This window comes from Phaethon lepturus, unplaced genomic scaffold (assembly GCF_000687285.1).
Source record: "Phaethon lepturus isolate BGI_N335 unplaced genomic scaffold, ASM68728v1 scaffold32513, whole genome shotgun sequence".
Lineage (NCBI taxonomy): Eukaryota > Metazoa > Chordata > Aves > Phaethontiformes > Phaethontidae > Phaethon > Phaethon lepturus.
Window position 1 is genome coordinate 1 of NW_010528897.1, and position 13,577 is coordinate 13,577.

At 53.2% G+C, this 13,577-nt stretch overlaps 2 protein-coding genes across 2 annotated transcripts; both read left to right on the forward strand.

Annotated features, from left to right (window-relative positions):
- Positions 1–1,208: 1,208 nt before the first annotated feature.
- DNAL4 (dynein, axonemal, light chain 4) lies at positions 1,209–4,125 on the forward strand. The gene is made up of 3 exons (XM_010283797.1): positions 1,209–1,379; positions 2,498–2,581; positions 3,767–4,125. Exons 1-3 carry the CDS (start codon positions 1,308–1,310, stop codon positions 3,929–3,931), a joined length of 321 nt encoding a protein of 106 aa, XP_010282099.1. The 5' UTR covers positions 1,209–1,307; the 3' UTR covers positions 3,932–4,125.
- Positions 4,126–4,163: 38 nt separating this feature from the next.
- Positions 4,164–13,302, forward strand: LOC104618254 (extracellular serine/threonine protein kinase FAM20C-like; the record flags this gene model as incomplete). The annotated part of the gene is made up of 8 exons (XM_010283799.1): positions 4,164–4,203; positions 9,731–9,908; positions 11,409–11,584; positions 11,672–11,750; positions 12,255–12,347; positions 12,517–12,632; positions 12,915–13,095; positions 13,193–13,302. Coding segments are annotated over 8 exons (973 nt in total), but the record flags the coding sequence as incomplete, so codon positions are not given.
- Positions 13,303–13,577: the final 275 nt, after the last annotated feature.

Genomic DNA, 13,577 nt, shown 5'->3' on the forward strand with positions numbered 1-13,577 from the left:
GTCCTTACCGTGTCCCTCGCTCCCCCACCCCTCCGGTTCCCGGTGGCTCCGTTCCCTGCCCCCCTACCCCACCCCGTCTCCGGCCGCCGGCGTGCCTTTCCGGACCCACGGCTGGCGGGCTGCCCCGAGACCGCCTCCCTGCCCTGTCTGCTAAGCGATGTAGCCACCCGTTGGCAGCTCCTCCCTGGGGAAGCCGCCGCTGGCCCCTGGGGCACGTCTCAGGGAGAAGCTGGGTAGTGAAGTGGAACCTGAGGTTTGCCCCGCTGCGGGAGGCTGGTGCCAGCAAGGCGGCTGTTCTGTCCTGTGGAGCTTGTGGTGGAGTTGTCTACAGGTCCCACGGTCCCTCATGTGAGAGCTGATAGTCTGTCAGAGTTGGTGCATTAGCCAGCCACTGTCCATGCTTGGCATAAATGCTTGGTTTGTGTGGTGTTGCCTGACACCATGTTTGTTTTGTTTCCCTTTAATATGGGATCCTTCTTGCTTCCTCTGGATAGAAGAGGAAGGTGCTTTGTTCTGCATGAGAGAACCAGAGGGAAGACCACGATGAAATATTACGAATTTGCCAGTCAGACAGTGCTGTGCCTCTGCGTTGCCCAGGCAGAGGCTGGCTGGTAACTAGGCCCAGAGGCATGGTCCAGTGTTTTCCCATATGGCCCTCCCCAGCTGACAAATGCTCAGGGATGTGAGGAGCAAGTGCAAAACCAGTCCAAGATATTCCTGTTAGACATTTCCATCCAGACATGTACGCTGATCCCGTTCCTAAAATACTCTTACTCTTTACTTGTCATGCACAGTTTGAAACCCTGGCAGATAATAGCGTCCTGGGAAAATCCTTTTGGAATTAATCAATAGACATAATGGCTGATGTATTGTTTTCCCCTTTCTTGTCGGAAGCTGTACCCTGACTTGGCTCTTCCCTCAAGCTTGACTGATGCTTCTGGGAAAGTGGTATGCTCTTGAAGCCTCATTTATGGAAAATGATACATTTTTAAAATTTCTTTGCACTAATGGTCTGTAAGATAGCTCCTTAAATGGGTGAAGACTGTACAGAGAAACAGTAAGTAGCCAAGATGAGACAATACTCTTGTATTAGTTTTCTTTGCCTTCCATTTTAATGCAAAGCTTTCTTTCTCTTTCCTGTGTTTGTTTTTGTTTAAACAGCATCCTCTGGGCCTCTTCAGCCCTCTTGCTGAGGCTGCTCTGCCCGTGTTCACAGAGCCTTGTTCCTCTCCGCTGTCTGCACTACAGCACCTTGCTGAGCTCCAAGCAGCCCCTTCACCCCTTCTCGGGGTCACTGTGGAACGACCATGGCAGACACCGGGGAGGGGAAAAAGGAGGAGGCTGATTATAAAAGACTTCACAGCTTTCCACTGATTAGGGTAAGAAGAAGGATGGCTTACGCATTTACCAATGTTACAGACATGAAATGCTACCTTCATTCTTACCAACCTTCCGAACTAGCATTTCTACCACTGGGTAGTTGCTATGAGAATGTGTCTACTGATGGTCCTGTGGAAGGATCCCAGTTGTTGCTGCTGCTGCTTTCTCCCTGTCCTTGACGTCTGTCAGGGAAATTTATTAGCACAGTTGTTCCCCCCTGTCAGCCAGGGGAAGTCTGGGGCAAAGTGATCAGTCTCATAGACTGAACATGCTGCCTTTGGAGCCCTCTCCTGTGTTCTGGATGCAGCTTGCTCTTTTTCCTAGAGGAGCTGGAGAGAAAGACCTTGTTAGCCAGCCAGACACCAGAAGAGGAAGAGAAGGCTAGGTAATTTAGACTTCTTTGTTATGCCTATAGCGATAATTAAGGACTGTGGTTGGAGCAGTATTAACATGCTTTCCATTCGTCTTATAACAGAAAAACTGACAAATGTATTTATCTTCTCCTTTAAGCTGTGCTTACTTAGTGCTAGTCTTAGTGTTAGGTAGAGAATGATTCTGCATTGGCTGGGACAAAGGAACGAAGGGATCAGTTGTAATGCAGTAAGCCATTTTCATATTTACTGTTCTCTAAAACCGTGGAAATGCTTGCTGTATGGACAAGCCTGTGTTGCTGGCAATAGGACAAGGGGTAATGGCTTTAAACTGAAAGAGGATAAATTTGGATTCGATATAAAGAAGAAACTATTCACTATGAAGGTGGTGAGGCACTGGAACAGGTTGCCCAAAGAAGTTGTGGATGCCCCGTCCCTGGAAGTGTTCTAGGCCAGGGGGGATGGGGCGTTGAGCAACCTGGTCTAGTGGAAGGTGTCCCTGCCTGTGGCAGGGGCATTGGAACTAGATGATTTTTTAGGTCTCTTCCAACCCAAACCGTTCTGACTCTGTGATGCTTCCCACCTTGAAGTAAGCATTAACAGTCACAGGGACTATCTGCCTCTTGCACACGCCCAACAGTCTAGACCCCTGCTGTAGCCTGGGCAAAGTAAAGGCTACTTACTGTTGTCTTGTGTTCAGCTTTTCTTTTTCTGCTTAGTTCCTCTTGCTTGTTTGTTCTTTCCAGCACACAGACATGCCGGAGGAGATGCGTGTAGAGGCCATGGAGCTGTGTGTCACGGCCTGTGAGAAATATGCCACCAACAACGAGGTACTAGCCAAATCCCAAAATGGCCAGCCTTCAGTTGCTGCGGCTCAGGGAACCTGCAGCAGCAGGGCTAAGGGTGCAGGGCAGAGTGGAGTCAGATCCTGACATCCTGTTAATCTCTTTCTACACTGAGCAAGGGTAAAAGAAGGCAAAGAGCTTCACTGAATCTCAGATTCAGTTCCCTTTGTCAGCAAGATCCATAATAGCATTTGTTTTCCTGCAGGAAGCAGAGATTAGTAGCGATGCTGCCTCCCAAATCTTACCTTCTTCCTGGTCCTGCCTTGCCTGTAACATGCTTCCACTCTGTTCATAAAATGCCCCGTTTCCTGAGGGCTTGGTTCAGAACTGTGTGGAGATGGACCTTTCCTCTCTTGAGCAAAGCCGTCCCCACCAGGGTGGGGAAGAGATTCTTGTTTTGGGGATGGATACATGAAAGTCTTTGAACCTTTGGGCACAGTGTGTCAAGCCTTCCCTCTTGGCTTTCAGCCTACAGAATTAAATTACTGAGACCATAAAAATGGGGGGTGGTGCCCAAGTTATGGTCTTTGGAAAGGTTGCCCTTTGCGAATGAACAATAAAGGAAACCACACCTTGCTCTGTGGGCAGGGCACAGACTGCTTGTTGCCAGAGCAGTTTTGTGTTGGATCAAGGCAAAGCTACAAAGCCAGAGATTCCTTCTGTCCCATCCTACTGAGACACCACACATCACTGCAAAATCTTCCTCTCTCCTTTTTTAGATCAAGCAGGGTGTGATCTGGGAGAAGCGAGCCTTTTAAAAGCCAGACTAGTTGCAGCGTTTTGATAATTAGCGGGAGGAAAAAAAAAATTACTTCTGTAAAAATAGCCACAGCTTAGTGACCTGAATCTCCTCTGATGCTCACTGCACCCAGCATAACTCCATCAGCATCTAAACCAGACCACTTTCTTCAGACTGTGTGAATGAGAAGAGTGATTGCTAGATGCAGTTCTTTAATTTCTCCTAGCTGCTGTGTTGGAGGCTGCTGAAAACAGAGACCTGTTTTTACTCTTGGGCGTAGCTCTGGGGAGCTCCCAGTTCCTGCAGTGCAGCTGCTATACCTGTTGCCCATGGCTTCAGTAGTCAGTTAAAGAGAGAAGACTAGGAGGTTGTTTGCATAAAAACTCACTGCTGGCTCTGTCTCACTTTGCACTCTCCTTAACATTCTCTAGAGTGCTGCCAAGATGATCAAAGAGATGATGGACAAGAAATTTGGGTCCTCCTGGCATGTGGTGATTGGGGAAGGCTTTGGCTTTGAGATCACTCACGAGGTGAAGAATCTGCTGTACATGTTCTTTGGTGGCAGCCTGGCTGTGTGTGTTTGGAAGTGCTCCTGACATCTGGCCAGGTCCCAGACTCGCTGCATACAAGAGATTTTTTCCTCTTCTGACAGGTTTTGTATAAACTGGAGGTGGGGCTTTATTTTTAATAGTTAAACATCAAGATTTTTTTTTTCATGCTGACGTAACAGTTCTGTGGGATACATATATTTGGTGCGTGCGTGTGTATAAACTTGCTAAGCTGTCCTCTCCTTGCTCGTAGGATTTCTCATCTGTCTGTGGCTCTTTCCTTGGTGTCTGGGCCAAAGCAGGAAGGAGGTGGGGAATAGGTAATCTCATGACACGCTGCAGAGCCATACAGCAGCGCTAGGAGGGGGAAGTGAAAGAGAAAAGGTGCTTCATTTTTTTTTTCCTCCCACTTGTTTCACGTCATGTCCTCTCTTCTCTGCCTTCCCCACTACCGTGTGGTATGGCTTTGACCAGCACCTGTCTCTCCTTTCTCTGAATGCTGAAGAATACCTTCTTTCCCCCCTTTTAAGATGTCCATACAGAACTGGCAGTGCCAAGGATCTCCCTTTGGGCTGCCCGTGGAGGTGTTAGCCACAGGGAAGCAGGACTCTGCTTACCCTTCCCCGTTTCTTCTGGGAGGGTACAACAGCTGAGCTGTCTGGGTGTAGGAGGTTGCTATGCAAACTGCCCCCTCCTTTCTCACCCACCGCACACTGAGATAGCATGAAAACACAGGCGGCTGGCGGCGCCTGGGGAGTGGGTGAGAACTCTTCATAAGGCTCGAATGCCTCCCTGTCAGTTGTTGGGGGTGTTGCAAGTGCTGTGTACTTTCAGCATCTTGTTTGGAGGCTGGTAGAGGAAGGAGGCTCCATGTGAGATATCACTTGGTCATCAGAAACCTAATGTCTTTTTGGACTTACGTTCTTTTAGCTTGTTTCATTTTTTAAAGCTGTCAGTGTTGGAGGATGGAACGAACGTAATCGTACGTTACATATGTGGCCTATTTATATAAACCTGGGGAACTGTGTTTTTACAATAAAAATTTAGTTAAATGTCCTTTTCTGTGTGTGTTCTAAAATGAAAATCCTAAAAGTGGAGGACGAGAAGGAAAAATAGTTCAGGAAACACAGAAGTAAGCAACCAATGGTGTGGCTCAGGTCGGGGACAGTGACAAGTCTCCATCCCACACATTTCCTGGGTAACTCATAGGTACCAGAGACTCATCCTCCCTGTTCAGTTCCTTTCACCAGTGCAAGCCACAATGCTGAGGAAGGTTGCCAGGCCCACAGTGCTGCTGGCCAAAGTTCTCAGTCCACATAGCTATCTAAGCAGTAGCAGCAAGGGAGTGTACCTGTGTCCTCTGCCCAGTCAGTGTGCCTCTGCTCTGACCTTTGGGGTCTCGTGTTTGCAGCTTCCTTGATTTTCAGACTTTCCTCTCAGAATGTCACCAGCAGTACCACTGGCACCTCATGTTTTATGAGAGGCCACGCTCTAGCCCATAGTTCTATTCTGAAGGACCTTTCTGCATTAGTGCCTGCAGTGGATCAAACTGGTGGAGGGTCTTACAATTCCTTTTGTTCCTTCTCTGAACCTCAGTGTGATGCTAGATATGTCCTTCCTCCATTTCATCATGTCAGGAGCTCTTCCATAAGCCAGGAATTGGAGTAATATGAAGACAGCTAGAAATTATTTCAGATTTGGACCGTCTGTGCTGGCTGGGCTCGATGCCCTCTCCCATAATTCCTTATTGATGAGGTGGAAGGGAATTGTAAGGTAGGGGGGACACATAACTGGTATCATAAGGTAGTTGGTACCATGATGCCTGCCCTGTGCGGTGGACTGCAGTGTCAGGATCGCTGTGCAGCGTAGAAGAATCCAAATCCTTTGAGCCATCTCTTGGTGTGGTTACTCTGCCTCACTCCAGCTGGCTGCCTTTACATGAAGATAGCACTGTTGACTGGCACTTTCTGCAGCTGGCAGGTGGAAGAGTTTATTTTCTCTTCCATAACTTTCTATCTCCTCTAGGCTCAGAGGAAAAGGTAAAGCCGGTGTCTTTGGAATGCCCTGTGTTGGAGCATGAAGATACCTTCAGCCATACCATAGTCGCTTTAATCATGCCTCTTTCACACTAATGAATAATTAACTGTTGTGTGCATATGCACAGACACACTGGTCATGGGCATCTCTGCAGGGTCGTGGTGACCTGCAGATGATCACAGGGAGCTGTTTACCTCAGCACACAATCTTTTGGCCTCGCTGCCAGTTTGTTATCTCTTCGGCCGCCAGATGACCAAAGCTAATGTCTCCATGACCTGCATCGGCAATAAGCGAAGGCGGACCACTCCCCAGCCTTCTCAAAGCACAAGCGTGCAAACAGATTGAGGTGAGCTAGGCGCGAATTTGCAGCAAGTTAGCTCCCACGCTGTAACTCCTTCAAGATAGGTGCAAGGTGGCTCACAGGAGAGCAGCAGGCTATTTTTGTTTCCAAGGGTAACAGCTTTCCCACAAGAAGTTACCATGAAGAAGCCAACCCATCTTAGCTGGTTTGCATGCCCGTCATTGGCGCTGTACATGAAAACATAAACCCCAGCTTCCTGAAAGGCAGCTGTGTGCGTTAAGGCCCCTGCTCTGAGGCAAGTGTTTAATAGGACAGATCAATTTTCCTGCCTGTTGCGAGTTGAGCCATGCTGCGCTGGTCCCTGTGTGTTAGAAGAAAGACTTTCACCCTCCTTTTGCTGTGGAACTGGCATGTTCTCGGGCATGCCTGTAATTTTTGGGGCAGTACGGTTCATGGACCAGAGATGGTCCCTTGTTCTGTGTTTTCCCACAAGAGACCCCTCTGCAGCTGATGTTTTGGAGCTTCTAGGGCCTATCTGCTTTTGACTACAAACCCACAGTTTCTTTCTGAAGGATTTTACCTTACAAATTTTCAGCAGAAAGCTGGGGAAGCTGGCAACAGGTGGCTTGCTATTGTGTTCTCCTCTCCCTCTCAGCTCTTGCCCCCTGCATATTGCTCCCATTACCCATCAAAGCATCGGGCTGAGTCAGGTGTGGAAAAGGAGATGAAAAACGCAGGGTAATGCATCAGTGACAGCCGAAATGACCCTTTCTATCTGCCTGTCCTGGAAAGCTGCGATAGCAGCTCAAAGGGCTGTGCTTCATGACTTCATCCCTCCCCACTGAGGGGAGATGGGCAACATCATTATCGGCTGCCGGGGAGTCTGACTCGGTGCCAGCAGTGGAAATGTCCTTGGATGTATGGCTCCTCCTCCGCCCTAAGGGTGACTGGAACCTGCTGGGAAGATGGAGGAAGAGCTGGGAAGATGGAGGAAGAGCTGGGTGGGGGCGTGGGGGGGGGAAGGAGGTGGGAAGAAAGAGGTGCAAACTCAACCACTTTGCTGCGATAATGTCATGGCAACAAGGTATGTTGACATGCTGTCAGGCAATCGGGGCAGGCTTTGAAGCTCTCCAGCTGTTCCCCATTGCTGCGGGCTCATGTCTGACTCGCTGAAAAATCTTTTTGTTAATATCTAATGCTGGCGTGGAAGTGCTAGGGGTGGCAAGTGCCCCCCAGGCCCCTGCCTCCACGTTCCAATGGGATACTAAATCTGGGCAGGGGGTAGGACTCTGGGTCAGCAGGGTGGCTTCAGCCCATAGGGTCCTTGTCCCCGTCTCTCTCTAGGACGTGGGAGCAAGGTTTCTATCCCCCCCAACCCAGTTTGGAGCTGGTTTGGGGCACTGGAAGGAGGGAGGGGGTCTCCCTCTCCCCTCGCTCTCCCAGGGCTGGCTCTGGAATAAAGAAATCTGTGGCTCTGCTCCGGGAGCCGAGCCCAGCTCCTTTGATGTGAGCGGTTAGCACTTGGTTTTTGTTGGTGTTTTGGTTTTTTTGCTAAGCAATGACCTAATGATCCCATGTTCCAGCTATAACCCCTCCTAGGCGCCTTCTTTCCAAACTGTATGTCCGGACTGGATCCAGCAAACCTCCCAGAGCAAGACGCCGTGTTCCCTTCCCCGGGGGAAGCCATCTGCTCCCCTCCGCCCAGCTCCTTCTGCAGGGCTTCAAGCTCGCCAGCCAGGCTGGAAAGCTCTCCTCTTCCTCCTCCCTGTTCACCCCAGCTCCCATCGGCCATCTTGTTAGTGCAAGGCACGGGGAAGGGAACGCAGGGCTGGCTGAATCTGGGACGACTGATGGTGTCAGCCGGAGACGGTTTCCAGGCAACTGTCGTGCCGTGGGACACGATGAGCCAAGAACACCAGGAACACCGTGTTCTCGCTGCACTGCCTGGGAGGGGGCTGAGCCTGGTATGGACAGAGCTGGCACGGGATGGTGTGGAGAGGGCAGCGCGAGCAAGAGGGTAGTGCAGGGATGGCAGCAGAGGAGGGGGTCTCCAGCATACCCCCTCCTGCCCACCACTCATCATACCCTCCCTGGCTTGGAGGGAGGATGTCCAAGCTGATTGCTGGTATATCACGCAGCGAGGAAGGACTGGGTGGTGTACGGGATTTCACGTGCCCTCTGCATCCTTTGGGAAATCAAAAAGAGGAAAAACATCGCTCCGGACTCTGTACCCAAGCTCCCAGGCTTCTTGCGGGTGGTCCCATGCTTCTCCATCCCTCAATAAATCCAAAGCTCCCTCCCTACAAGTCACCAGCTGTTTTGCCCACACAGCCCAGCTCTGCGTCCTTGGGTGTCACTGGAAAAGTGAATTTCTTGTAAAAATGGGCTGCCCTTCCACAAGCTGCCAGTCCTCCCCAGTGCTTGGTGGGTCCCGCTGCCTCCCTGTGCCGATGCCCAAGGCAGCAGGCAGTGTCCCCAACCCTGCCTGCCTGTCCCCTCTGCCTGCTTCTGAGGCCCTGGGAGCATCCCTGCCCGTGAACCTCACCTGACCTGGCAGCCCTTCCTTGCACTGACAGCCCAGCTTTTCCCCTCCCAGCCATGCTGATACTCACATCCCCTTTGTTTTACCTAATTTGAGTGGTTTTTGAAAGAGGGGTTGAGTACAAGTGATTTTGAATGGGTGGGGGAGGGTAATAATATTGCTCTGGCTGAGCAGCAGGAGAAAAACTCTTTTGGATCATGAGTGTGTGGATATGATGGATGTGGGGAACGGGGCTGCGTAGTGCTGTGCCGGGGGGGTGCTGCAGAGGGGCAGAACCACTTTAATGCCCTGTACACCCAGACATGTCCGGCAGCCCTGTGCGGGTGACAGCGTGGGGGTTATCCGCCGCCATCGCTGTCCCCGAGCCAGCCTTGCAGCTATTGATTTGGAACTTGCCCCGTTCACGCTAACCTTGGTGGTGCCAGCTCGCCCCTTATCAGCGCTGATAAACCCCACTGCAACCTCCCGCCCCATCCTGCTGCCAGCCCAGCAGCATCGCCCCACGAGGTGCCACGGTGACAGAGCTTTCCTGTGACTCTGCTCGTGCACCCATTGCTCTTTTGCTGTGATGCTCTAAATCGAGGACGCCTCACTCCTATTTTTGCACAGAGGCCGTGGCCGCACCAACTTTTTTAGCCCTGGGTGGGTGTCCACCCCTTGCTGAGCATCTCGGGCAAGGAAGGATGCGGCGCCAGCTACAAACACTTTTCCAAAGGAAATTTAGAGTCGGCCTCCTCTTTCTCCTGCTTTTGGCCTTCCTGGCGCACCTGGCGATGGATTTGGCTCTCCCTGCAGCCCACAGGCCCTGCGGCTGTGATGCGAAAGCACCGAAAGCCTTGGGTGTTCCGTCAGGCAGCCCCATGCTGTCTGGCCCCAAAAAGCTGAGCCTGCGCATCCTTCAGGATTTCAGTGGCAGCAACGGCTCCTTGGAGAAAAGTGGGGCTGCGAGCGAAGGCTGGAGTGCCAGGGGTCCAGCGCCAGCGCGGAGACAGCAATCCAGGCCGGACCAAGGGATCAAAGCTGGTGGCGCTTTTCGAGCATCCTCTTTACAACATCCCTGTCCCGGAGGTGATGGAGAAAGACAAGCTGTTTGTCGTCAACCCCATGGAGAAGTTCAGCCTGCGCAGCAGCGGGAGTGACGAATGGTGAGGAGCGAGCTCAGCCCTGGCTTGCTTTTGGGGGATACATGGGTATGAGGGGACAAGCAGCAGGGAGTAAACACGTCGTTTCCTTGCGTAGATCAGCATCCCATCCTGGAGGGGCCCCGCTTGCTGAGCGAGCTCTTCTTGCGCCTCAAATCCTCTCTTAGCCCTGAATTTCTGGGCTGCTGCCCGGGAGCCTGTAGCACAAGGCAAAGCCAAAGGAGAGCCTTGAATTTTTCATACTATTATATAGGATATCTTTTAGGTCACCTCCTCAGCTCCTTTCCTCCCCCAACGTGGACTCTAGCCTTTGGTCTCTCTCTCTGTGTATGAGGAAGTCCCCACTCCAGTTATTTCTAACCAGTTTTATTCCCCTCTCCCAACACGTCGGGGATGCAACGCCTGCAATGTAGGTTACCTCTAACCGTGAGACCGTTCCCGTCCTGCATTTCGCAGGGCACCGCCTGACCTCTTTAGGCTCAGCCGTATGGTGAGCTCATCACCGCCAGCTGCCTATTTTTATCACTGGACTACTAACCTCTAATTAGGAGGGAAGATATTAAAAGCTTTAGCGTCGATAACACATAGCAGCTTCCTTATGGAAAGCACACCTTCCAAAAGTGATGGCTGCTAAAATTGGGAGAGAATAAAAGCTGGTTTCAGAGATGGTTTCTACACCTGGGCATTTGTCTTGTCTCTGGGGACCACCTTGCCTAAGGATAACCACAGGAGATGGGTCTGGTTGGTTGAAATTGGGGCACAGTCTGCATTTTCCTAGAGAGGGAGATGCGGATTTGGCTTATAGATGCCCTGGGCTGGACTGTCCCATTGCAGTGCCGGTGGGCGCTGGTGCAGAGGGGGGCAGATACCCCCAGGAGCCCCCCTTGAATGCCAACAAACTGCAAATTTGCAAGAGGCACAGCGATAGGGATAGTGCTAACCCAAACTAATCACACCCCTGGGGAAATCAGGGGTGTGCGATAAGCCCATCCACAGGGAACAGGACATTGAGGGTGGGAGTTCAGGTGGGTGCTGGGGATGGCTGGGAAGCCCCTGCTTCTCCGCCCCACTTTTACAGACACGTGTATGTCCCCAGTGAGCACATGGGTGTGTGTAGCCGGTTGTATTCCCGGGAGCTAATCCCTGGGGGAAATACGACGCAATGAGCTGCTCTGGCAGGCAAATAAAGGTACGGATGAGAGGAGCAGAATCAGCCCATGGCTTTTCTGCGGGGGATGTGAGGGAAGCCACCAAGCCCCCTCCAGCAATGCCTGTGGGTCTCCCTGGCCACCAGCCATGGGTGGGATCTGCCCAGGTGCCAGGAGCCCCAAGGAGGGTGCATGGGGCAGGGAGTTTCAACACCATCCAGAGCTTATGCTGGGCCTTCCCCCCACGTCACGCTCCATGCGCTGGCTCCGGGAGGGGCCTGGGGATGCGGGACCTGTCCTGTCCCAACTAAACACTGTCATTGTTGTTGGGGTGGCGGTGGCTGTTGGGCTGCAGGGTCAGCAGCAGTAAAGCCGAGACGCTCCTCCCGACAGGGAAGACGGCCTATGACACCTACCCCACCTGGCTCAAATTCCACGTTGGCATCAACCGCTTTGAGCTGTACCCCCGCCAGGACCCCCTGATGCCCACCCTCCTCCAGGACTTGGCCACGCAGAGGATTGTCAGCTCAGGTACCACCTCTCTGCCTGCGCCCCTGCCCGCACCCCTGCCCCGCTGCCTGCTGCCCACCTCCCTCATCCCTGTGTGCCCCGTTTCAGTCCAGAAGTCCGGCGGGACCCAGCTTAAGCTCATCATGACGTTCCCAAATTACGGGCAGGCCCTCTTCAAGCCCATGAAGTGAGTAGAGACAGGGACAACCCTGTACCCCACCCACACGGTCCCGTTAGGCAGCAAGGAGTGGTCGGACGAGACCACGGAGGGAGAAACAGAGAAATGCTTCGTGCGCTGCCTTGCTTCAACACCTCGGTTCCCAAATTGCGGCGAGCGGGATGGTCCCCTTCCCGTCGCCTTCCCTGGTGGTGCTTGCAGCAGGCTGGGCGCAGCTTGTGATGGGGTACTGACCTCCAGTGGTGGAAAGAGGAAGATGGTCCATGAGGACCATCCAGGACCCTCCAGTCCATGAGGGCTTCCCAGCCCTTGGGTTGGGAGCAGGGGGTGCGTGAGGGCCTGGCTGGGGGATTTGGGGCTGCACCACCCAGCAGGGAGTGACTGGAGGAGACTGGGTCTGGCTGTGTCTCCAGTGGCACCAGGGACACAAGGTGAGGGCTGGTTTGGAGCCAAGCCCACGCTTGGGGTGACCCCATCCATGGCCATTGCTCCCACCCTCCCCTCTCCTCCCAGACAGACCCGGGACCAGGAGACCCCCATCGACTTCTTCTACTTCTCAGACTTTGAGCGGCACAACGCGGAGATTGCAGCCTTCCACCTGGACAGGTGAACACAAGCTTTGCATCCAACTCTGTGCTCCTGTGACAGTGAAACGGCAGAGAAACTTCTCCTTCTTCCTGTTGTGAGGGCTACCTGCATCTCACAGCGATTTTAATAACTCACTGTGAAAACTAGGCAGGGTTGGCAAGAAACGGTTCCAAGTTCTCTGTTCCAGGATCCTGGATTTCCGGCGAATCCCCCCAGTTTCTGGCCGTTTGGTCAATATAACAAAGGAGATTCGTGACATCACGACAGACAAGAAACTGGCCAAGACTTTCTTCATCTCCCCAGGTGAGCCTTCCTGTCATCCATCTTCTCACATGGAGCTCACCTGGAGCCGGCTGCCCTTGCACCAGGGCAAACTGTCTCTTTGAGGGCTGCTCCAGCTCCCACCAGGTCCCCTGCCATGGGGCTCTGCTCCTCAAGGCCTTCCTTGCCATTGCTTTGCTGGTGGCACATGGCAATGGCGCATGGAGCATCCTTGCCCGTCCACCTGCTGGTGGTGCTCCATGGAGGTAGCAGGCTGTCTGCCCACCTGCTCCATGTCAAACTCTGCTTTGTCCCCATGGCCAGCGGGCAACGTCTGCTTCTACGGGGAGTGCTCCTACTACTGCTCCACTGAGCACGCCCTCTGCGGCAAGCCAGACCGGCTGGAGGGCTCCATGGCCGCCCTGCTGCCCGACAAGACCTTGGCCAAGCGCCGCTCCTGGCGCAGCCCCTGGCGCCGCTCCTACCACAAAAGCAAGAAGGCTGAGTGAGCCGGGCTTGGGGGGCGAGGGGTGTGGGATGGGAGGGGGCTGCCCCACGGCTGCTCTCACAGACCCGTCCCCCGCCCTGGCCTCTGCCCACAGGTGGGAGCTGAACCCCAACTACTGCGCACAGGTGCGAGCGACGCCACCCTATGACAGGGGCCATCGCCTCCTCGACCTCATTGACATGACGGTCCTCGATTTCCTCATGGGTGAGCCCCGCCGTGTCGGCCCTGGGGGCTGCAGGGGTCCCTCGGGACCAAGTGGCCCAAATGGCTCCGTGCCCCGCAGTACTGCGCCCTGTGAGGCTTGTTGGCCAAACCATTGCTCAGGTTGCAGAGGGCTGCACTCTTACGCAAAACAAGAGCAGAGGGCTGTGCCGTCAGGACACATGCTGGGCAGAAGCCGAAGGACAAGAGGTGCTGGGGAGATCCCAGCTGAACACCCCGGGAGCGGGACGCACCTCCCGGCAAACGCCCACATACAG